The 24,655-nt window shown below is 35.1% G+C and overlaps 5 protein-coding genes across 7 annotated transcripts; 1 reads left to right on the top strand and 4 right to left on the bottom strand.

Annotated features, from left to right (window-relative positions):
• The first annotated feature begins 5,987 nt into the window (after positions 1-5,987).
• Positions 5,988-8,815, top strand: LOC104823511 (fasciclin-like arabinogalactan protein 16). Its single transcript, XM_010555111.2, has 2 exons — positions 5,988-7,426; positions 8,518-8,815. The coding sequence occupies exons 1-2, from the start codon at positions 6,106-6,108 to the stop codon at positions 8,589-8,591; spliced, it is 1,395 nt and encodes a 464-aa protein (XP_010553413.1). The 5' UTR covers positions 5,988-6,105; the 3' UTR covers positions 8,592-8,815.
• A 952-nt stretch (positions 8,816-9,767) lies between these two features.
• LOC104823512 lies at positions 9,768-11,128 on the bottom strand. Its single transcript, XM_010555112.1, has 2 exons — positions 10,889-11,128; positions 9,768-10,308 (listed from the first exon to the last, which is right to left on the bottom strand). Exons 1-2 carry the CDS (start codon positions 11,077-11,079, stop codon positions 9,951-9,953), a joined length of 549 nt encoding a protein of 182 aa, XP_010553414.1. The 5' UTR covers positions 11,080-11,128; the 3' UTR covers positions 9,768-9,950.
• A 1,289-nt stretch (positions 11,129-12,417) lies between these two features.
• LOC104823513 (RING-H2 finger protein ATL70) lies at positions 12,418-13,263 on the bottom strand. The gene has a single exon (XM_010555113.1). It carries the CDS (start codon positions 13,125-13,127, stop codon positions 12,567-12,569), a length of 561 nt encoding a protein of 186 aa, XP_010553415.1. The 5' UTR covers positions 13,128-13,263; the 3' UTR covers positions 12,418-12,566.
• Positions 13,264-17,345: 4,082 nt separating this feature from the next.
• Positions 17,346-19,039, bottom strand: LOC104823514 (translation initiation factor IF-2-like). The gene is made up of 2 exons (XM_010555114.1): positions 18,102-19,039; positions 17,346-17,673 (listed from the first exon to the last, which is right to left on the bottom strand). Exon 1 carries the CDS (start codon positions 18,809-18,811, stop codon positions 18,104-18,106), a length of 708 nt encoding a protein of 235 aa, XP_010553416.1. The 5' UTR covers positions 18,812-19,039; the 3' UTR covers positions 17,346-17,673; positions 18,102-18,103.
• A 711-nt stretch (positions 19,040-19,750) lies between these two features.
• LOC104823515 (probable inactive lysine-specific demethylase JMJ19) lies at positions 19,751-24,214 on the bottom strand. Of its 3 annotated transcripts, none has more exons than XM_010555116.1 (8): positions 23,862-24,214; positions 22,762-23,046; positions 22,389-22,466; positions 21,831-22,265; positions 21,556-21,762; positions 21,219-21,380; positions 20,690-21,061; positions 19,751-20,603 (listed from the first exon to the last, which is right to left on the bottom strand). In XM_010555116.1, the coding sequence occupies exons 2-8, from the start codon at positions 23,041-23,043 to the stop codon at positions 19,902-19,904; spliced, it is 2,238 nt and encodes a 745-aa protein (XP_010553418.1). In that variant the 5' UTR covers positions 23,044-23,046; positions 23,862-24,214; the 3' UTR covers positions 19,751-19,901. The 3 variants fall into 3 exon arrangements, with proteins under 3 accessions (XP_010553418.1, XP_010553417.1, XP_010553419.1); XM_010555115.1 differs by having other exon boundaries at positions 22,762-23,145; XM_010555117.2 differs by lacking the exon at positions 23,862-24,214 and having other exon boundaries at positions 22,389-22,682; positions 22,762-22,833.
• Between the last annotated feature and the right edge of the window lie 441 nt (positions 24,215-24,655).

The raw sequence follows: 24,655 nt of genomic DNA on the forward strand, positions 1-24,655 counted from the left end.
CCTTCTATACTTTACAAAATTTATTTATATATAAAAATGGTTTCTCTATAGTGACATTTCTCTCTCCTGTTAACACGAATTATGTGTTATTTCTACGATAAAATTATTGAAAAAAAACAAATTACTACAAAAACCATAGAAATTTGATCGAACTGAGACCAAAACTGCATAATAAGTTAGAGTTACGACCCAAATTTCGATACGAGATTTATTTTGCCACAAATTCTAGGTAAATTTCGTCAAATCCAGATTTATTTTGAATCACATCTGTTTTTTTTATATTTCGAAAGTCTTAATGAAACACAAATGGGATGTAGAGTGACACGAATCGTATGAGTCTCACAGTGGCAAGAGTTATATGAGTCCTGGAATACTATTACTCCTCTTAGTTGTTGGACACGAGTCGGGTATCCGGAATTTTCAGAGTACCCGATTCCGGACTCGAATATCTCGAATAATATATTTCGTAATTCGAACTCATACCTGTGGGTTCGAGCCCGCGAAATGATATCTGGATATACGCGGGATATCTGAACCGGAATATTTAAACAAATTTTGTCTAGCTTGTTATACATATACGCATAAAAACTGTCCCAAAACAAACAAACAAAAAAAATGTCACGTAAATACAAAATAGGCCAAAGCGCAAGTTCACATGATCCTCATTCTGGTTAGCATATACGTAGACATACAGAAGAGTGATGATTCTACCCAACACACAAACACAGCATATCATCGAAGAAACACAAAACACACAAGTAAAAGAACACAGAATCTGGAGGCGATGGTGAGAGAAAGTGATTCGAGAGGGAGCGACGAAACCCTAAACCACAAATTAGAGAAATACAAAGATATATGTATATATGTTGCGAAGAAAATCATATATTAAAAACTTACATATAAATAATGAGATTTATTAGATGATTGTGGTAAAACCACCTCATCATCATACGTGGTGTTTTTCTTAATTTCTATTAGACTATAAAAATACTCATTAGTTAGATTATTACAATTAGCAAAATAAAAATATTTATGTTTATTACATAAATACGAAATATTGTTTAAAAATAAATGATATTTAGTGGAGTAAAATATTAAATAGAAAATTTTAAAAAACGTATTGTCATGCCCCGCTAGTATCCACATTTATTATTTATTTTTTTTCCTATTTAATTCCATTTATTGTATTCTTGTCTCATCGTATTCCCTAACATGGTTGAAGTATTCTCCAATACCCTCCAACACCGATTTCTACAATTGGTTTTAGATTAAGGAGACAACTTAAGGTGACATGAGTGAGAATTGTACACGATCCAGATCATCTTATTTATAGATAAAGCCGCCGAAGATCCAGATCACCATTAAAATGGATTCATATAAGTTATTTATCGGTGGGATATCTTGGGTGACAAATGGAGATCGGTTTTGTGTGTATTTGATTCCTTTATCAATTGGTGTTTAAGAAATTATATATTTTTCTATATAAAAATAAGTTGCCATTGCACAATATAATGTGCTTTTAGTTTATTTTTATTTTCTGTTAGAATCCAAATTTGAGTATTGATGTATATGTATATATTCGATTTTTTTTCTTTTTACATGTGTGGACTTCACAATTTATGATTCACATGTATTGTGTAGGAAAATATTACATAAGCGTGTACATGTACTATGTATTTGTATAAAATTATTTCTGAAATTATATATAAAAAAAGATATATATGTATATATGAATGTGGAAAGAGTTTAAAGATTTTTTATACCACATAAGTATTTTGTTTGTCCATTTGTCTAATATTTGACGTAATAAAACATTTTATGAAAAATCTTTTTTAATATCGTGTTTATTCTATAATTTATTAATATAAATTTAAAATATAGAGAATATTCTATTACATAAAAATTATATTATAAAAAAATTTATGCCACGTGAGAATTTTGTTTTTTCAATTGTTCATTATTTGCGTAATAAAACCTTTTGTGAAAAATCTTTTTAGATGTAATAAATTATTCTTATTAAATGTCGTCTTTGTTATATTAATTTACTAATATAAATTTAAAATATAGAGAATATTCTATTATATAAAAATTATATTTTCAGAAAGCCTTGCATAAAGAGCCTTACATAATAGGACAAGCCCTAAATGAAAATGAGTAAGGCCAAACTCAAGGCCTCAAATTCTCACGAAAACTATTTATAATCACCAGAGGTCCAGATTCAGCCCTCAGCCACTGTTTAAGGGGGAAGGAAAGTCTCGTCCCTAGGGTTTACGTATAATATATATTTTACTACAAATGTATATAAATTTCTAGTAAGAAAAACAATGAAATTTAAATATTCTATGTTAAAGACGAATAGTTTAGATTTTATAGTCTCATTTATCCTTTTTATTTTATTTTTATAAATTATATTTCTATATATTCTAATTTATATGTATTTCCTATATATTCCAAGTTTTATTAAAAATTTCTGCATAATAGATCGTACAAATTGTTTAATTAAAGATTCAACAAGTTATTTGATAATGCATATTTAAATTATTTAATATGAAATATGATTATTACTACTATAATGTGAGTATATGCATAGAAATTCAAATTCGAAACTATATATAAATTTATGTACACTAACCTACAAATATAAAAATAATTTTGGAATCACATAAGATAGGAAATAATATTTCCCTAATTCACGAGATGAAAAATTTTATCTCACAAGGTAATTCACGGATCAAACAAATTATAAAGGTAAATGTCTCAAGAATTTAAAAAACCTCCTGATTCAATATTCATAAAAAAAAATATATATATAATTTTAAGAAAAATTGCCAAAAAAGCTATGTACTCTTTTCAGGATCAATAAAAAAACTCTATATTTTTTTGTTACTAATTAAATCCTATACTTGGCGTGATTAACCTATAAAATTCTAAATTTTTTAAAAATTCGCCGAAACCCCCTGTTTTTGACAATTCACACAAAAATAATGATGTGACAATGGCATGCCTTCCAAATCATGTATACATCATTATAATTATATCACATCATAATTTTAAAAAAAATTTAAATTGAATAATTTATTTAAATTAATATATATATATATTTAAAATAAAATTACTTATAATTAATAAAATATATATATATACACATAAAACTACCCCAAATATGGGGGTTCGGCGAATTTTTAAAAAATTCAGGATTTTATGATTAATCACACTAAATACAGAGGTTAATTAGTAACAAAAAAATATAGAATTTTTTTATTGACTTGAAAAGATTACAAAATTTTTTTGTCGATTTTTCTTAATTTGAAAGAAGAAATTACCTAGAACTAATACCTTTACGCTTATTTGGATTGAAAAAAATCTTGTATCTTAGCCAGTATAAAAATAATACATGAACTTAATTTTGAAATTAAAACAACCATAATTAATTGGCTAATTAAGGAAAATATATATTTCATTAACAAGTTTTAGCAAATAATATATAATTCTTTTTAAATATATATTTTTCCATGTTTGGGGTAGCTTTAAAACAAAGAGACATCACCAACTAACGTCATTTGACGTCGACGGAAAAACTAACAGCAAATAAAACGTCGCCGTTTCAGAAATTAATATATATAACGTGGAGAAACCTCACGCGCCAAACGCGTTCTTCCACGGCACGTAGCGGAACAGCGTACCCTAGGTTTTGCCTTTGTGAATTTACATAATAGACCCTCAACGTTTGATGAATTACTCATATATCAAACATTTTTATTTTTTGTACAACTGAGGTATGGAATGGCTGGTTAATATATTTTAGAATTGTAAATTATTCAATTTTGTATCCTACATAAATGGCACAATTATATCATAAAATGACTCGCTAAATGAATTACATAAATCACAATTTGTACTAATGACTTAGTTTTTATAATATTTGATTGACTAAAATATATAAAGCATTCAGAGTCTTGACTTAGATACATATTTACAATATAAATAAACACGCGTAGATTAGAAATTTCATTATAATTTAGAATTTCATCTAGGATTTACATATATTGTTATGGTATAGATTTTAAATCAAGATTGCATCAAGATCTTTACAAAAAAAAAAGATTGTTACATTTATTAAACGCTTTCCAAAATTAGTTTCATTCTTTCTTTATTTCCCCCAATTTTTATGTCCGTTCTAATGTACTTGATCTCATTTAATTTCTTTATTATTTTGATTTAATTTATTTCGTGTCCCATTTTTCTCGTCCTAACCAAATTATTTAAAAATAAACCGATCTAACAGTGACACCGACACCGACACCTAACCTTTCTGTAGAGCCGGCAGTCATTTCTTTCTTCCTCAGCCACCTTCTTCTTATTAAACTGGTTATTTTCCAAATAAAATTCTTTGGATAAAAATTTAAAAAAAAACACACCAAAATTTCAAATTTTAACAAAAAAATATCAAACTTTTTATTTTATCAAATAAATAATTTTTAAGTCTGACAAAATAAATATTTAACTTTTTTACGATTATTAAAATAAACAAAATGATTGACGCGACATAAAAAAATTCAAACACCTCAGATTATTTTATTTAGTTTTTTTACAATCGAAGAAAATTTATGTGATTTTTTGGATCATTAAAATAATTTATATATTTTTTGGATCATTTAAAAAATTCAGTGTTTTTTAGATTTATTTAAAAAAAATTAATGATTATTTGATAAAAAATAAAGTTTAATATTTAATTTATCAAAATTGAAAATTTCAGTATTTTTTTAAATTTTTTTTTCTAATCTTAAATGGGAAGTGTATATGTTCTATTATTAAATATTTTAGGGGATAATATGAATTTAATGTTATAAAACAATATACTAAATATAGATAATTCTTTTTATTAATTTGACTTAATAACAGAAACTATGCTCAGAAAAAATGTAGTTGCTCTCTTTTAACCAAAACAATTGTAATATTGGTATCCAAAAAAAATATAAGCTCTTAAATTTTGATAAAAACTCCTGTGCAATGATATGACGTACGAAATTGCTCATATGAATCATAGGTGTGATTACGTGATCGCATACATATAATATCATCTACCACAGAGAATAATTGCAAATAAAACCAAGTATATCAATATATAAACATATATACACAATACATATAAAACATATATATATATATATATATATATATATGTATGCATACCTTTTTGCGTATGTATATACGTGTTATGTATGTATAAAGATTTATATGTATGGATTGATATTTTATTTTTATTATTTATTTATTTTTATATAGTTGTTTTATTTTTAAATCATTCTTTCATGATAGATGACATGCATGGTAAATTGTGGACTTGTCATGTAATTACCGTCAAAACGCTACGTTGTCGTGCTTATTATCTATGCAAATATATTCGTACATCACGTCAGTATATAGGATTTTTTTTTGTCAAAAATTAGGTGTTTATATATTTTTTATAAAATGTCGCAGTTTGAAGTTTTTTTTTTACAAAATTTAGTTTTGATATTAATTTGTCGAATTTGAAAAGTTTAGAGTTTTTTATTCTATTTTCTCTTATATAAATAGAGTTAAATTTTGTATTTCAAAGAAAACTTTTGAGATATTTATTCATTTATTATTTTTAAATCGAGTCTATTTAAAAGAAAAATATAGTGGCGATAGAATAATTTGGAAGAATATAATAAGATGATGAAATGAACGAAAAAGTGCGGGAAAAAGGTAAAATGTAAAGTTTATGCATACTATAAAAATCCGTTTAAACAGTGAATTAAAAATGATTACTAATCACAAAATCCAATTATAATTATAATTATGGTAACTGTCTTGGTACCACTACAATAATTAGATAAATTATAAAAAAGACAATTAATGTAATTTATTTTCACTATTAAATTAGGAAAACGATCAAATGAAACAAAAAGCCCACCCACCAAAAAAAACAACAATGATTAAAGAAATGAAAAGAAGAAGAAACTTCACCTTCTCTCTCCTTCTTCACAAGCAAAAACTCCCTCCCACCTCATTACATTTCTTCAGTTTGCCGACACTCCATTTCCTTCTTCGTCTCTCCCTCTCTCTCTCTCTGCGACCGCCATGGATTCTCTCTTCTATGGCGTATCCAAGCTCCTCCTCTTCTCCCTCTTCTCGGCCTCCATTGCCGTCGCATTCTCTGAAAAACCAATTTCTTCTTCTTCTTCTTCTTCAGGGTCCGGTCAGATCAACTCCAATTCCGTTCTTGTTGCTCTCCTTGATTCCCACTACACAGAACTCGCTGAGCTCGTGGAGAAAGCTCTTCTTCTCCAGACACTCGAAGAAGCTGTCGGAAAACACAACATCACCGTCTTCGCGCCGAGGAATGAAGCTTTGGAGCGAGAGCTCGACCCTGAATTTAAAGCGTTCTTGCTCGAACCCCGGAATCTCAGATCCTTACAGACCCTCTTGATGTTCCACATTGTTCCTCAACGAATACGGTCTCATCAATGGCCCCGTGAAGATTCCGGGTCTGTCAGACACCGCACCCTCTGCAAGGATCATGTGAACCTGATCCAATTCCAGGGTCCGAATCGGAGGAAGATGATTGATTCCGCTGAAATTATCCGACCCGACGATGTGATCCGAACCGATGGGATCATCCACGGGATCGAAAAGCTTCTGATCCCTCGCTCGGTCCAGGAGGACTTCAACCGTCGGCGAAGTCTCCGATCAATTTCCGCCGTGTTACCAACCGGAGCTCCGGAGGTCGACCCTAGGACCCACCGCCTCAAGAAGCCAGCTCCTCCCGTTCCCGCCGGAGCTCCGCCGGTGCTCCCGATCTACGATGCCATGGCTCCGGGACCTTCTCTAGCTCCGGCGCCGGCTCCGGGGCCCGGAGGACCCCACCACCACTTCAATGGCGAAGCCCAGGTGAAGGATTTCATCCAAACGCTCGTGCATTACGGTGGATACAATGAAATGGCCGACATTCTCGTGAACCTGACCTCGTTAGCGACGGAGATGGGTCGGTTGGTGTCGGAGGGTTATGTCCTAACGGTGCTTGCTCCGAACGATGAAGCCATGGCAAAGCTGACAACGGACCAACTGAGCGAACCAGGTTCGCCGGAGCAGATCGTGTATTACCACATCATTCCAGAGTATCAGACGGAGGAGAGCATGTACAACGCCGTGAGGAGATTCGGGAAGGTGAAGTACGAAACGCTGCGTTTTCCTCATCGAGTTTTGGCTCAGGAAGCAGATGGGTCGGTGAAATTCGGGCATGGAGATGGATCTGCTTACCTGTTCGATCCAGACATTTACACCGACGGTCGGATTTCGGTTCAAGGGATTGACGGCGTTTTGTTGCCGGAGAAGGAATCACCGGCGAAGCAGAAACCCGCCGGTGCTGGGGTCGTGAAGAAAGCTGCTAAACCCAGGAGAGGTAATTACTCTTTTCTCATGCTTAATTTTTTATGAATTAGGGTTATTTATTTGTTATTTAATTTGTTCGTTGATCTTTTTACATTGTGAAATTGACGGTCCAAATTCTTATCACTTTACCCATTTACCCAAAAAAAATATAAATCTGGACACCTAATAAATTTTCTATATATACAATATTGAGTTGTGGCCGTAGAAATTACATGTGCATATGGGAATAAAGGAGAGCGTAAAAAAATAATTTTTTTTCTCTTAACGAATTCGATAAAAAAAAAAAAAAAAGTTTAGGGTACACCGACAATCGAATCCCATGAAATAATTAATCAATAAAAAAAAATTTCTAAGCCAAGCTGTGAGCCAAATTTGACGACAGCTTGTCTATTTTACTTAAAACTTAAATCCCACCGAAACTATATATATATATATACACACACACATATAAAAACCCTATCTTCCATATAATTTCTTTTGTTATATGCATTGAACATTAGCTGGTATTAATCATGTCGGAAAAAAAGAGTCAATCTCTAATATTTTCACGCCTTGGATATTTGGATTCTGAATATTGTGAAAAATTTGTATACCTTTCCAATTTTTATATTGGATTTTGGTTCATTTGGAATATTATTTATATTCGATTTAATTCGTTTTTTTATTAAAAAAAATTCTCGTTTTACCATTATTTTTTTCTTACAAATTTGATTAATTTGATTTGAAAATAATATCTGATTGGTTTTTAAAATTCAATTCAATTTATATATTCATTTTAGATATTATTTGGTTTGTTCCTTATATTTTCTAAACCGAATTTGAAATTTGCTTGAATTTAGCTATTATTTGGTTAGATTAATCATTTTATACTCGGTAACAATTTTAAAATTTCTAATCCTTTATTTTACATAATGTTATTCCATTCTATTTTATTTGGGGTTTTAGACGATACAACAAAAAGACAGTATAGTTTTTTAGGAAATGTCTAATTACCATTTTTTTTTCCTCTCTAAAATCAGGGAATATCTTTAAGTAGAAACATCATTTATTTACGAATAACTTGTAACGAAACTGTGATGGTTTATTATATATTTCGGACAGGTAAATTGATGGAAGTGACATGTAGAATGCTGGGAGCTGTTGGACAGGACTCGCGATTCACTTCTTGTCAATAAAACTTTCACTGTAAAAAAAATGGAAAAGAAATTTTACCAACTGCTGTAAATGAGAAATTCCAACATCTGGAAACTTTTCCAGGGTCGGTTGAATGTGTAAATGATTTTATTTTTGGCGCTCTTGTTTACGGTTTCTCGTGTTCACTGTATTTTTTTTTTATACATATATTATGGACAATAGATTTTAAAGATCTGTTATTTTAAAAATAATTACTACGTACGGATATTCTGATCCTTCTTCTTTCTATTTTCTCGATCCCATCTCTCTTTAGCCACTCTCGGCTTTCTCTCGGTTCCTTTGTCCTTCCCGGACTGTGAATCCCGACAAGCTTAGTCCGACTCTTGTCGAACTCCGCATGGTTATCTCGACCGAGACTCATCCTTGCGTCTTTTGGTCCGAACCCTTTCGATCATTCGAACCCCCTTTCCGCATTGAGCCGAATTGTCACATGAATTTTCTCGTTCCCCCGAAAAAGTGCGTGACAAATGGTATCGGAGTCTGATCCGATACATGGACCAGCCGCACGCTTCCGCATCATCCCGAGAACCAGAAAAAGACGATTGAGACACACATTCACTGAAGGGAACCATGCCACACTCTCGGACACTCACAAAGGTCGATCCCAAACCGCCGCGATAGTCTCTGAACGACGGATCCGGGGCTCGAGGATCACACAGACATCATGGAGTCCCAGCCAGCGTACGCCGAGCGAACCACGAAGAGCACACTGAGGTCCTTACCGCGCGGACGACAACACCCACCGGACATCTTGACAGGTAACACATGCAGCTTTCCAAATCTCACCCCATGACAGTATGGCTCAGATGGTCCTGGGAAGGCAGATCTCGGGGCCCTACACGCAAGTACCCTCTGATTCGTTGGGTGGTGGGTTATAAATTTAAAACTTACCATGCAAGTACCCTCTGGTAACGTTTTGCGCGTTGTATCGAATTAAACCCCATGTGCAAGCCCCCATCAATTCCTTTGAGTTTCGGTCTTGCGATCGTACTCCCCAGACGGAATGAATGTTTGAGTGACATACTCGCTGGGGGACAAACTCCACCATAACATACATGTTACATCGCATGTGTTAGAATCTGATCATATAGTAAGTGAATGAATGGATATCTCCTTCCTCATTGTATGAGTATTACGAATCATATATTGAACCAATATGATTATGAAGATGTTTTCCCTTTTTTATTATCACTGTCAAACGACGTGCATAAACCTCTGAAAAAAATCAGTTTCGATTTTCGACGATCAAGCCACAAAGACGTGCATGGGCTGCTATTGCTAAGGCTCAGGCAACAAAAACATGTAAGAACAGAGATGATGCAAAAAAGAAGAAGCCGTTCTCAAACTTCCCTGGTCAAGCTCGAGAGATCGACGTGCCCAGACTCATGCCGTGTAGGGGCATTATCGTCGTCGTTTTCGTATGAGTCTCTCTGACGGCCGTCTTCAAAGGGCGCCCCTCGGCTTGTGGAAGGATGAGAGGACAGATCTCTGTATACATCGAACATATCGTTTGCCATATCCTCAGCTGCATCGAAGAAGCTCTTCATACCACTGAAGAAATGGCGTTCAATGGCATCTATGTCACTTCTCAGTCCAGGGAACTTTAACGGGTCTTCCTGCTCAAACCGATTAGGGAGAGAGGGATTGCTGATTTCTTCTTCTGTATACTCTTTGTTGGAGTGAATAACTTCAGGAGGCCTATATCGGATAGAGAAGAACAGTTTAGTGACAAAGCATTGAAGAGATGCAGATAGAGAGCAATATACACTTTGTCATCCAGAATGCAAACAAAATCCATCCAAGAATTATATGCATAGATCTCACAAGAATGACAGACATAGAACAGTTTCTCAAGTTTCTGTGTTTCTAACGAAGATTCAACTGGCAAATATCAGTATAGACAGGACCAATCTTGAAATTTGGTATTCAAATATCACACCCTCTTACGCTTGAATTTTTTCACAGCATAAAGATTCTGCAATTCAGAAAGAAAATCTACCAAGAACTGAAATAACAATTGATTATTTCATCAGAACACGATTAACATTCCGTTAGCATCTATAAACCTGAAACCCTACCGAATTCAATGTGAACCACAACCCAGAACGACAAATGATCGACTAGCAATGAAACTATGTCAAAAGAACCCAAGTTCTCGGGGCTCATCTCTTCCGTCAACCTGAAACCCTAGGAACCCCAATCCTACATATATGCAACCCATTAACCGCGTTTTCCTGAACGCAACCCAACAGAGGAGAGAAGGACTCAGAATACTCACATCCCAAGACAGTGGCGGAGGACCTCTTCCGTTCTCTCGCACTTCTTGACGAATCTCCCAGGCTCGACCTCCTCCGTCTTGCATTGAGACCTCACCACCTTGGAGGTGGAGCATTGGCCGTCCCCGGCCGAACCACCGATGAAATCGTCGCCGTCTGTCGCGGATGATTCGTCTCTCCAGACCCAACCCATGGCGCTGAGTTCTTTTTCCTGGATTGTTCCCCACGAAAAATTGAAGGCTCCTATCCTATTTTTATAGCTCATTTTCTTTTAAAAAAAAAATCAAAGATTAAAATTTAGAAAATTCCAAATGTGAATTAATTACATATTCCCTTTTTCTTTTTTATCCCAATTGTTTACAAAATATTCACTAAAACTGGTGTAGAAGTAAATTGGATATAAAATTTTACCAGAGAGGACTTTTCATAATTATTTTAAATCTTCAAAATTAGGAGAGTGGGACTTCGGCCTATATGCAATGAATGGCCCAGAATTATCGTTGCAAATTCGGGCTCCGGTCCATGTCGAAATGTGACACCGGTCTTTCTAGATATTTCATATTTAAATTATGTTTTAATTGTTTTATTTTAAAAATATATTTTTCTAGTTTATAAAAAAAACTATAGCCATTTTGTTAAACAAACTTGGTGATGCAAAAGCCATAACTCAAATTGGCTAATCATAAAATAAATAAAGACAAAAGCTAAATAGTTAAAATATTGTCGCAACGCAACTCTGGGCCATGATAAACATAAACTTGAGATACAACCAAAGTCAACTCCTCGAACATAAACAATCCATAATAATGATGATGATGCGGTTCAGTACTTATGCAATGCCGGTTATTCACCGTCACCATTCTTGTGCGGAAACCTGTTGAGTCATTTGTTGCATTGCTCGTATACGCTACGTTGATGATATCATCAACGCTGGCAATGATAATGCTGCAGTTCTCCAAAAAAAGAGAGAGGGAAATTTCAAAATCTTTCATTTCATACAAGGCCACGAATCATCATGTTGTTTTTAACACAGTAGCATCAAAGATAAACGACAAAAGGAATATTTTGTTGTATAACTGAATATCAAGCAAGATCCAAACTAATCTCGTGGGTAGAAATCAGTCATATGATTTGAAATACACACCATCTTTCCAAATTTGAGGTTCGAATTCGGAGAACAGACATTTTACCTCCTATTTCACCGGTTTAACTATCCGTAAATGACAAATGCAACTTGTTAACTCATCGAGTTTTTAGGTCAATATTATTCGGACCTACATATCTCTTTTGTGATAATCAATCAGCACTTTATTTGGATTCGAATCAAGTATTTGATGAAACTCGAACCATTCAAAACAATCGCAATAAATAATGATATAAAAAAAAATCAACAGTAACTAATAAAATTCTAATCAAATTGAACAAAATCTAAATCAAGTTTAGTTCAGTTTATATTTGCTTTTTAATTTTTTTTAATCAGAAAATTATCCGTTCCAACAACGTCGCATATCTTTGAAAATTAGACTTGCCAAATGTCAAATTTACGTTTTTTTCCTTTTAATCTTTCTTCGGCGTAAAAGAATGTACATGGGTCGATGGCAATCATAATATAGAACTGCCGAAATTAAAAAATAATAATAAAAAGAAGACAAAAAGAATGAGAAATAAAAAGTTCCGGCATCAGGACATCCTTGTTGAGCCCACGGAGGCCGCGGCGGAGGCCAACGGGACGACTTCAGCCAATGGCGTGGCGACAGGTGTCGGGAGAGGAGAAGTCCGACAGACGGGGCAAGTTGGATTCAGCCGGAGCCACGTGTCAACGCACTTGACGTGGAACATATGGTTGCAGTCTGGCAGCTGCCGCAGCAGATCGCTGGTTTTGTAATCCCCCAGGCAAATGGAGCAACACGACGTCGTCGAGTCATCGCTCCCTCTCTTCATGACCTTCGCCTCCGAGTAGAGTATCTTCGGGTAGCCCCGGATTGTGTCCTCGTCGAGCCCCGGGATGTGGATAACGTGGACGAGGCCATCGTCGACATGTGTCACGTTGTGATTGGTCCGTGACGGTTGCGGATGTGACAGCTGGCTACGTGTGCAGTAGTAGGAGGCTAGGGTTATGGTGGTGATGAGGAGGAGGACGCCGATGGAGACGCCGATACCATAGCGAAAGCTGCCTATATCATCCATTTCGAGCATACCGTTGTAGTCCGGCGGAGGTGGCGGCGCTGCGGCGTAGCTCATGGCCGGAGATTTTGTGGAGGAAGAAGAAGAAGAAGAAGAAGAAGAAGAAGAAATTGGTGAGTTAGTTATTCATGGATATTATAAGACAATGTGAGAGTTGAAGTATTGGGCATATCAAAAAGTCAATGGTAGAGAGAGAGAGAGAGATAGAGAGAGAGAGAGAGAGAGAGAGAGGGATGCATGTGAATAAGGATAAGGAAGGTGATGAAAGCAAGTTTCATATGAACGGAGAAATAAAAAATTTTAAAAAAATTAAATATTGTAACTTGTGGAACGATTATATTGTTTCACAAAACTATCAACTATGACGGAATTCCTAACCTAATTTTGTGTAAATGATTAAATTATTGGAATATGCTTGAGATCGTGTTTGGTGTGAAGTATTCACTTGGCAATATGCCCTCTATACAAAAAAAACCCAATCAAATTTAGAAAAATATATATATATATATATATATATATTTGAGAACTAACATTTTTTAATTAGAAAAAAATCGTAAAATTAAATTCATTTCCAAGAGGATGAGTATAAATAATTTTTGAAATAAAAAAGTTACTTTACAAATTTTTAGTAATTAATTTGTGTTATTTTACTAAATTTTAATTTAAAAGAGTTAATATAGCCATATCTCTAACAGAAGGTAATCTATTTTTTTTTCTGTAGCGTTATAAAATTAAAAACTATTTAGTAAGAGCTATATATTAATGTTAGATTCGGTTCAGTGAAATTTTGAATTATTAACACCATGATGTATACAATCATACATCATTAAATAATTTCAACCATTAATTTTTTTTTAATCTTTCTTTGTATATTTCCAAAATCTACATAGTAACCGGAAAACTAAACAGAAAAGCGTAATTCTTTGTTTTTATTTTTTTGTTGTATCTACAAAACAATTTTATCCATGATAAAATCTGAACATCACGTACCAAAGTATTTGAGTATAATTAGTAATTTACACTTAACGCAATAATGATATTTCGTCAATATAACGTGAAAATATCCACTTCATCGAATAATCAAATAGATCCATTCAATGTAAAGAAAAGCTTATTTTACATGTGAACCGACATATATAAAATTATATTCTAAACTCTATTCTTTGTGGAAGAACATTTTCTTTTTCATTATCAACAAGTTGGATCAAATATATTTAATTATATAATTCTCTTTCAAATTTTATTGTATATTCAAATAGATAAATCAATAACAATAAGTCAAACCACTAGCTTATTCGGGACTATCGATGGATTAACTAAATAAAAGCTTATAGATATACATGAATTCATTATAATTTTGAATAAGCTCCTAGACCACGGTAATTAATAATAAAAAAATGAGATTCTCCAACAAGACTTATATATATAAATACACTATTTATGTGTGTTTGTTTTTATTTAAAAGGTGTTACAATGATGCATGGAGGGTCATAGATTACGGAAGTTTTGTCCCATTTCGTTAGAAGTCAACGTTCTTCGTTGGCACGCTAATTAAATGGTTACGTTTCAATTTTTTTTTTTTGTAATTAATTAAGTAATTTAATCAAATGGGTTCATTTTCTTTGTCCCCTAACAAATCTAAGTAATCATTTCCACAACATTTCTTAATTATACTTCATTAAAACTACAATAATATTTGATGGTCAAACACAAAATCTACTGTTTAATGAATCTTGTAACGGGATAGATTTTTGAACACAAACATCCGAATCTAAAAAAAGCAAAATTGGATTATCATCGTCCCAAACGCATACTAACGGGATCGATGAATAAATACCTAAAAATCGAATATCGCCTCATGGATTGAATCGATGTACAATTTTCAAATTTATTTAACCGTCTTTCTAAACATTCTGATATATTTTAAAATAAGACTAGAAATAAATTGCCCTTTTTATGTTTACAATCAGTTGATTATGTCAATATGTCTAAACAGGGAAAAAAGAATACCTATTTTTAATTATTTTTTACAATCAGTTGCGTTTGTGTACGGATTTGGTATTTATTTTTCTAAAAAAAATGATTCATCGGGTTATTTTCTTTGGAATCTTTATTTTTATATAAAAATATTTATTTTCTGAAAAATTGATTTATTGGGTTCTTTTCGTTTTGAAAAAAAAAATTATATTCATTTAATCTTTTAGATCAAATTTGATGTAGATATAATTTTATATTGTTTACGATATTAGCTCGTTGTTATTTAACCGAACCGAGATGGTAACCTGTATTTGAATCCAATTTCCAAGTCTTGAGATGTGTGCTCATGAATCCCAAAGAAGAATAAAAAAAAAAAAACTAATAACCAAAATCTACCGGCCTCATATAAGGCCACAAACTTGTAGCTGCGTCCACATGGGGTTTCCATTATTTACATTTAAGTTGGCATAACAGTATGCACTGCCATGACGCCTTGCATGCACGCATGTTGTATATATAATATATATGAATATACGTACATATACATATACGTATATCTATTTATATACCAAATCGATGTCTAAACTACCCATATATAGCCAGATATATATAAATGGCAGAAAGCATATAGTTCTACTGCTTCTTCTTCTTCTTCTTCTTCTTCTTTTTTTCGAATGCAGAAGGAAAATAAATAAATAGATAAAATAATAACTAACTAAATAAATAAAAGACGTGTATATACGCACGCCATCACGGCAAGATAATTGTACGCTTAGTTGCCTAGCACGATTCTTGCATGCAGTGAAAAAGACGTAACCAATATTTATAATACATGATTATATAAATTTCTAGAAAATTTATATCCATAGTCTGTATGATACCCGCATTGTCAAATATATATATATATATTTGATAATATTTTTAAAACAAAAACTCTCTTATTACAACACAAATACAATACATACAACACAAACATAAATTAGATGCACTTTTCTCTCACAATTGGTCATCTTCAATCCTTTCAAAAAGATCTCTTCTTAGAGTCTCTCTCCTTTAAACATAAAAGGATATTTTTTTTCTACAACATAGTTCCTATCATATATATATATATATATATATATATACACTTGAAAACCGACACAAAAATGCACCATAACTTCTCTCTAAAACAAATTCTTCAGCTTCCCCATTTTGGACAACTTCTACCACAACCGGTTTCACTTTTTTTCCTTTTTCTTCTAAACTTTGAACCAATTAAAAATCGACAATATTCTCAAATATTCAAAGAATTCTATGTTAAATAATAAATTAGAACCGATAAAATTTTGAAAAAAAAATATATATAAATATTATGAAATATTGGCAGAGGAATTTTAACCTCCGAGGGAGTAGAGAGATAAAACTTGTATCAACGGAAAGAAGGAAGGGATAAAGTTTCGGCAATATGTTAAACATACCCTTCTTTTGTTCGTCTTACAAAACTCTATTTTTTCTTTAAAAAACGAAACATATAAAAAAAAATAAGAGAAGGGTTATCGGGAAAAAAAAACTGTTTGAAGTTTGATACAGTCTGTATATATATATATTCAACAAGACATTTACAACTTCAAGTTGCAGCACTCAACAATTTGTAGCCCAATAGTTGAGAGGTGACAAAGTCATCTTCAAAGTTATATGTTCGATTCCACTTGTAGAGAGGGATGTAATTTCTGGATCAAAATGGTCCATATACAAAGGTTGATCCCGGATCTAGAGTGGATGTAGTCGGACGAAGGTACGAGGAACCATGCTGATTATAAAAAAAAACTTCTAAGTTGCAGCAACAAAACCGAACACAGAAACAATAGAGAAAAATAAGAGATATGGTGTTTCTTGATATGTTTGACTGAGGTCCCACTATGATCAAGTTCATCAACTCGAGGAAACCCCTATCTACTTTTTCTTTTCCTTCTTATGCGAACCCGATTAAAAATCCTTTTGATAGTTCTTACCCTTAACTTTGCAAAATTAACATAATAGCCCTATATATTTGTTTGAAGCAAACAAACCCCCTTTACTCGTCTTCTTGATTGGATGCTCCTTCTTTCACAATGAGTCTCACCCTTGTTTTGAATGCAATGATATACCATATTTGAAGGGAAAACAAGAACAAGCTACAAATCACTTCCTAAAACATTTGAATAATAACGTTTAAGAGATTTGATAGCACACTTGATAAGATCATTCGATCTTGATTAGAGAAATGTATATTATATTATAAAAAACTCGTTTCAGATTCATTTTTAAATCGTATAGATGTTGAGTACCAAAGCCAAAATATTTATTCTCTCTTGTCACAATGTCTAAACAGAATTTTGGAAAAAGTAAACAATGACAAGAACTCATACAAAGTGAGATTGGGTCAGGAACTATTATCATAACAACAAGCAGAGAGAGAAGAAGCAGCTTCTAAGCCTTTCCCTGTAACAAGTAATCCATCTGTTTGATTTGATCCCATCAAATACATCTACTTAGAATCTACCCAACTTGATCAAAGCCCTCTTTCATCGATATACCGAAGAACAACACTGTCTAATCTTTCGTTCCCCGGGATCGTCGTCGTCGTCGTCGGATGGATCAGACTCATCTGCAAACAAAGATCATCAATTGGTTCTCATTACTACAAAACAGCAGATGCATCAATGTATCAAACAGGCTTCCTCAAATAGTAAATGGTTAAAACCAGGTGTTTCCGCAAATGGTATTCTAACCATCTACAACGTCATTACTTATGCACCAGCCGAGGAATGAATCGGTATGGATACCGAATTCCACCATTTTCGACCAATGAAAAAGAATCTCACTGCTCAATCAGATGTTCATGAAAGACATTCATCATCATCCCCAGAATCAATCTAAATAAGAACCAGATGACGGATTTAGATTATACACTCAAGATCATATGATCACTGTGACTGTTCTTACTCCGCTAATTCAACGAGTATACACAGGCCAGTACTACAGAAGAATGTACAAATGACATCAAGTAGAACCAGATCGAGGACAAGAGCATACCATCATGTCGAACCGAGACGGCTTCCGCTCGATCTGGGTCGACCCAAATTGTCCGGATCCGTGCGGATCCTCTCATACCCACCCGATTTCGGCCGCCCGTTCTGCCCGTACCGACCCGGCGACCCGAAATAGCCTTGTCTTTGTTGCTGCTGCGGCTGATGATGATGATGTTGCTGGTGAGGCGATCTTCGACCCGGATCCTTGATTCGGAACGCGTCGGGTCCAGGTGTCGCCTCCCTCCCGACGAAACCCGGCCGGAGATGCGGCGGCACGAACCTGTCCGGTCTGGACGATTCAACCGGATTAACCGGAGAACCCACCTCCGGATTTGAAACCGGAGATGATATCGACGGGACAGAAGCAGGACCAGAACCTGTGCGACCGAGAGGACGAAGTGAGATCTGATCCGGATCCCGGTCGGAGGGAGCTTGATCCAGAGTTCTCGGGGTGAGAGACGGAATAGGCGAGATCGGCGGCGTGGTAGCGGCCGTGCCGGCAGCGGAGGTGGGAGAGATAAGGGGCTTCGTTGTCAGTGGCTTCTGGGAAGGTCGGGAGAGGACGAGCATGCGGCCATGGGAGCGAGCGACGGCGGAGTAGGAACCGGCGGAGGCGGCGGAGGAGGAGGAGGAGGAGGAGGAAGGGATGTGGTCTTTGTGGAGGATGTGGTTGAAGTTGATGGAGGTGTATTTGTTGTTGTTGGTTCTTGCCATAAAAACCCTCCTTTTGCTTTTCTTCTCCCTTCGATCTTGATCTTCTCTCTCTCTCGTTGAAGTTTTTGTTGATTCGTAGCAGGGGAGAGAGAGAGAGATTTTCCTGGGAAAATACAATAAAGTGTTGGGATGAAAGAAGGAAGGCGAGGAAGAAGGAATCTGAAAATTGTTGTTTGTGGTTTTCTATCGTTGTTTTCGCTTCCGCTGGTTTTTGTTTTTGTTTTTATTTTTTCTTTCAGTGTACGAAGAAGAGAAGAGAAGAGAAGCGGGACAAGCAAGTCATTATCCATTGTTTCCTGCGGATGATGGGTCCCACATGATGATTGGAGTCATCTGAACCGTTGATTTGGTTCCTTGGTTAACTATCTGAGAATCAACCAAAAATTTTAGTATCGTAAAAATCTAAAAATAATAAAAGAATCAATCATTTTGAGAAAAAAGTTACCGACAAAAAAGAAAATATCTCAAACTTTTTTACAAATAAATATATACATTTTTTTTTATTTTGTAAAAAAATCCATAAATTTTTTAATTTCTTGATTTTTCAAGTGATGTAAAACGAACTATTTCAATCCAACTCCACACATATCGATCCGAATTAACTCGTTTTTTTTATCTAACTCGTTGGGTTCATTTTTTCACGATATAAAAAAACTCTTGTTCAATCTAAATCGTCTAAACTCATGATACTATTTGCGAACCAAATAAAAAGAATAAAAAAATTATTAAATATAATAAAAAAGTTAAAAAATAATAAAACTTAAATATTTAAAACGGATAAATCTTTTTTAAACCTAAATACTATTTGCGAACTAGTCTTGTTTTGACGAAAACATAACTATATTGTAAAAAATTTACGACATCACTTTATATCAAATCATTATATTTGATACGTTATCATCTACAAAGTTTAGATTTTATTTTGTAAAAATCGGCAAATTCAAATATTTTTGAGATTTTCTCTTAATTTATTTAGTATTTAAAAGTTACGTTTTGTAAAACAGCTTGATATTCTGCTGTTTTCTGTTCTGCTCAAAGAAATAAGTGGACAAAAAAAATAAATACATAACGAACTAAAAGACATTTCTCTTCATCGCATCTGTCTCTGTTTCTTTGACTTGTTTGAGGCAGAAGAGTCGGATGGCGCAGTTGACGGCTTCTTCAAAGACGCCTTCCCCGAGCTCTCCTCTCCATTCTTCTTCCCTGATGAACACCCTTTAACAAGCTGAGATGATCCATCTTCTCCTCGACCATCATCATTGGATCTCGATGTATTCTCTCTCTCGCTTGTTTTTCCTCCCGATACCGCGGCGGATGATACATCCTTATCCTCGTTCACCTTCATTACCCGCTCCAGTAACCTCGCCTTTACTCTTGCCTTCACCTGTGCCTTAATGCTAGCTGCTGCAGCATTTTTCCTAGTGCTGGCCGGCTTCTTCTTGTCCAGGTGGGTCACAACAGATGGAATAAAGTCGAGATCTTGTCTTGCCCATCTGTACATTGCACTGTATTTACCTTCCAAAGCCTCCACAAGCACGTTCAGGTCATCGATAGTGTATCGGTACAGGAAAATCTTGACATTATTGGGACATGGGCAAAGCTGTTTCGCATGGACCAAACACGAGTAGCGTTCTGCAGAACACGGGCATCGAACTGCAGAGAGATACAGATCTGAAAAACATACACAGCATTCCCTCTTCCTCACTTCATCGTTGTGGTTTTTGTCCATCTTTTGTGATTTCAGCGGGTTGCAGAGATACTCCATCCGATCCTTTTCCTGCTTGACTCGTGCCTGAATTGAAGAAAAAGGAAACTAGCCCGATAAGTTGAATAACTTAAAGAAGACGAGGAATTAGCATAATAAGAAACAAAACATACCTTCAGGATCCTATGCAATATTCCGTCCCTTCCACAAGCATCTTTCCATTTCATGTTGCTGTCTGATGTGTTTTTCCTGAACAACAAAGATTCGGACTGACATCTCACGGCTGCCCTAGCAGCTGCTAGTAGCAGCTTGTCGTAAGATATCAATGACTTTTTCCACTTTTCTTGATTTATCAAGACAGCAGCATACCCATGAGGCAGCCAATCAAGGGGGGCCAGATTTACTTTCTCTAAACAGTTGAAACCAGTGTCAAAGCTCAAATAATAGGAACCCGGAAATATAACCACAAACTGGCCGGAGCTCTGAACACAACGTGTCACGGGTATACCCTCCATGCTCAATGCATATGGAGACATAGTCATAACCTGCCAAATGAATTGGATCCCTCATATTTCAAGTTATGCATAAGCTTGTTCATGGCAGATAAAAATATCCTAAGTGAATCATGCATGCGTTTTCTATGCTGCTGTGAAAATAGTAACTTGCATTAATGCTTATATTTATATATATAATGGTGCTTACAGTCTCACGATGAATCTCGGATTCTTCTCCGGAGAATTCTGCGATGAAGCGTTCTCTTGTAGTCTTGAACAGAAAGCTGCAATGTCCTGGAACAGCATACCAAACTCTCGGAGCACCCAAATGCAAATAGCAGAGCGAGTAAAGGCAGTCCTTCTCAACTTTCTGTTTACCGATATTTTTCCCGTGAAAAAAAAAACAGAGGTGTAAAACAAATGAATTCATTACAGTAACAATATCTTGTTGATTATGCACTTAAAATACTTCAAAATGTGTACTGATAAGAACAATTTGGCTTTTGTTTTTATTTCTTGGTTGGTTTTTAAACAATAAAACTTACCCAAAACTGCGTTGAAAAACACATTCCTACACACAGGCGAGGGACAGAAACAGACTCGCAGTCTTCAAAGGAAAGAAGAGAGCCAGGAAGCTTAGCTGTATTGTTCAGATTCCAACCCGATTTGCTAAATTTGCAAGACTCAGATGCGTCAGATGAGGTAAATCCACTGCCAAACACGCTGGTGTCTAGATCACTGCCGTAAAGCACCTAAAAAATCCTTCAAAGAGTAAGCACACTAACACGATCCATTAGTAAAAATTTGATTTTTGACATACCCCGAGTTCAACATTTGAATTCTCAACAAGTTGTGTATACTCCTGTTCAATGTCTGCCACAGACAGCTCTTCTGGCTTTAGACCCGAAACCCCATCCTTCATGCTAAAATGTTGCTTCTTGTAAGCATCGGCAAAGTTCTTGAACTTATCCAGAGTATATTGCGGACCAATGTCAATTCTACAAAACTGGACCTTCTTAGATACATCACCATTCTTATCATCCCAATTAGCCTCTTTCATCACCTCTGGATTATCGGTTTGAATACCACCACCAAAGAGTTGAACTTGAGTGGAAAACACCGAATGCTCCCAGATTTTCTTGCCCTCCAGATGACATGGAGGTTCCCATGAGGAAGGAGGAACAACACAACAGATTCCACAGGGCTCGGCCCTCTCTCGCAGGCTTGCTATATATGCAAATGTGTCACTGAATTCCTGGAGATTTTCTAGGTTTTGGTCAGAGGCTACGGTACATATGGTTTATAAAAGATGGTCTGAAACAAATTAAATACTATGCGTATGTTATCTTTCATTACATTGATGCAAGTATGAGCTGACCTCTTCAGTCGGGTGAAACACAGGAGCTTCCTCAAGAACTTCCCTGTTTTTTACTTTGGGAAACCGTCTCCCCAGCATCTGCACCAAGGTTTTGTAAATAACTGAAGGAAACAAAGCATAAGAGACAACATATAATCCTCATGCCCCCATCATCCAACATTAACAATCAAATATCACAAGAATAAACACGCCAAAAAGATCTCATCTTTAAACTTAAAAGGGCTGCCATCTGATCCAATTGTTTCAGAACGATCTCCTTGTCTCAGCAATGTGTAAATATTAAGTGTAGTGTTACTGCAAAAGGTAAATTTCAGAAGGACAAGTGTGGCTATCTTCCACCAAAAGAGATCCCAATGAATAGTTCCAGAATGACCTCGTGTTTCAGCGACTTCGATGCCTCTGAGCTGAGATTTGTCTGTTCAGGCAGTATCCATGGTCGGTTCCAAAGGCAACTCTTGAAACTTTCTGCATCAGCCATATCGGAAAGAGTAATTTCCACTTGTCCCAAAGCAAACCCGGAGGCCGGTCTTGAGCTTTCCCTTTCATGGGATATTTGCTTCAACACAAAGGATGTTTGGGACACGAAACCTGGGGGAGTTGAAAGTTTGTCCATATTTCCAGACTTTGAATACTTCCTTACAGCTTCAACCCCCATTTACTATTGCGTTGCCAAACAAGGAAGATATTTTCAGAATGAACATTTGCAAAAAGGCAATAAATTGATCTCCGTATATAACCATAAAACCTACAACTTCCCCTACAAAATGAAAAGAGTGAAATATCTAAAAGGTTAAGCACAAAAAGAGAGGGGCTCGAACACAGTAAGAAGGGAAACTCTTCGTACAGTTAAATTGAAAACAGAAACCCAGCAATTTCAGTAGGAAAAAATGCCACTTTCGACCCTTTTTTATCTAATGGAATCCATGATCCGAGTCATCCAACCTTAACCTTATCACTACCAAAACGAGAAATTGACTCCACATCAATCCATAGCATGTGTTTCCGGTTATCCAAATTTTCAAAAACTAGAGGAAGCATCCCTAAACCAACCAGCTATAGTCATGTAACCCACTGTCTGGACCTGTAAAATTGTAATCAAGCTATGTTTTTGAAGAATAGATATCTTCCTTCCAATGCTATGTACCACTTTGCTCCGATAACTCACACAGAAGACTACGTAATTCTTTGCCTATCATTCATTTCTGCACAATTTTGGATCTTTAAGACTGAAACAAGGGCAATTTCTGCATCGAAACATGTTCTCGCATCCTCAAGAACAAACCCTTCTAAAGGAATCGCTAAAGGTGCTCTCTTTGAACCACACAGCTTCGTCTAACTTCTGAAAACCCACCATTCGCGTTCCTAAGCTAAGATTATACTGTCATCAGTTTGACTCATGCCCTAATCTAAAACGAAATACGTCTGGACGGACAAGATTTGAAACTTGAGAGGCCAAGGCGTCGAACAACGTACCAGATGAAAGATGAGCGAGATACCAGACTTCAGACACAACCCAACCGAGAAATTTTGATTCTTGAGGTTATGAGATTCTTATAACTTCCGACCGAACGACCCGGAACTTCAAAGGGTTAGGGTTCATCAAAATTTACAACCCAATCATATGTTCTTCTTCTGGGTCGGGCAAAGAAGAGGAATCGTGCCGAGATTTTGGAATTTCTAGAATTTCTCTAATTGTTTGGAATCGAAAACGGATCTTCTCTCCTAATTGGTTGGATTGTAGGTGCGATTCACTGTACGAATTCCGAACATCAAGCCGGTGTTTGGTTTTTAGGTTTAGGTGTAAAAAATTAAAGGAAATGACTTTGCGCGACAGCGGCCCCCGAAACTTCGTTCTAAAATCTAGGGGTCGGCATTTAATCGGTTTGGGATACCCGGCTTAACAAGTATCCGGATATTAACGATGATGTGACCGGATTTAACGAGACCGAGTTTTTAACCATCGTATCCAGGTTCGGGTTTCGATTAACTCATAACGGGTACTCGGGATATCCGGTATGTTAATTAAAAATTAAAAATATCTTTATATTTATAACAGTATTTTATTATTTATTAAAATATTTTTTTTATTTAATTATTTTCTATATTCTCAATCTTTATAATTTATGAAATCGAATTTATAATTTATAAAATCGAGTTTTGAATGTTGTTTAAGTTATTTTTATTAAATTTTATAAATTATAGAATATTTGAATTATTTATTTATGAGATTCGGTATCCCTGAGTACGAGACTGAAAATCTCATTGAA

The sequence above is a fragment of the Tarenaya hassleriana genome, unplaced genomic scaffold (genome assembly GCF_000463585.1).
Source record: "Tarenaya hassleriana unplaced genomic scaffold, ASM46358v1 Cleome4, whole genome shotgun sequence".
NCBI classification, from domain to species: Eukaryota; Viridiplantae; Streptophyta; class Magnoliopsida; order Brassicales; family Cleomaceae; genus Tarenaya; species Tarenaya hassleriana.

Bases quoted from the DNA above. Each gene is read 5' to 3' on its own strand.
- LOC104823511 (XM_010555111.2), top strand. From the start codon at position 6,106: ATGGATTCTCTCTTCTATGGCGTATCCAAGCTCCTCCTCTTCTCCCTC. The intron at 7,427-8,517 runs GTAATTACTCTT...TATTTCGGACAG, and splicing joins AGCTGCTAAACCCAGGAGAG to GTAAATTGATGGAAGTGACA.
- LOC104823512 (XM_010555112.1), bottom strand. From the start codon at position 11,079: ATGGGTTGGGTCTGGAGAGACGAATCATCCGCGACAGACGGCGACGAT. The intron at 10,309-10,888 runs GTGAGTATTCTG...TATCCGATATAG, and splicing joins CTCCGCCACTGTCTTGGGAT to GCCTCCTGAAGTTATTCACT.
- LOC104823513 (XM_010555113.1), bottom strand. From the start codon at position 13,127: ATGAGCTACGCCGCAGCGCCGCCACCTCCGCCGGACTACAACGGTATG.
- LOC104823514 (XM_010555114.1), bottom strand. From the start codon at position 18,811: ATGGCAAGAACCAACAACAACAAATACACCTCCATCAACTTCAACCAC.
- LOC104823515 (XM_010555116.1), bottom strand. From the start codon at position 23,043: ATGGGGGTTGAAGCTGTAAGGAAGTATTCAAAGTCTGGAAATATGGAC. The intron at 21,763-21,830 runs GTATGTCAAAAA...AGGATTTTTTAG, and splicing joins ATTCAAATGTTGAACTCGGG to GTGCTTTACGGCAGTGATCT. The intron at 21,062-21,218 runs GTAAGCACCATT...TTCATTTGGCAG, and splicing joins CCGAGATTCATCGTGAGACT to GTTATGACTATGTCTCCATA.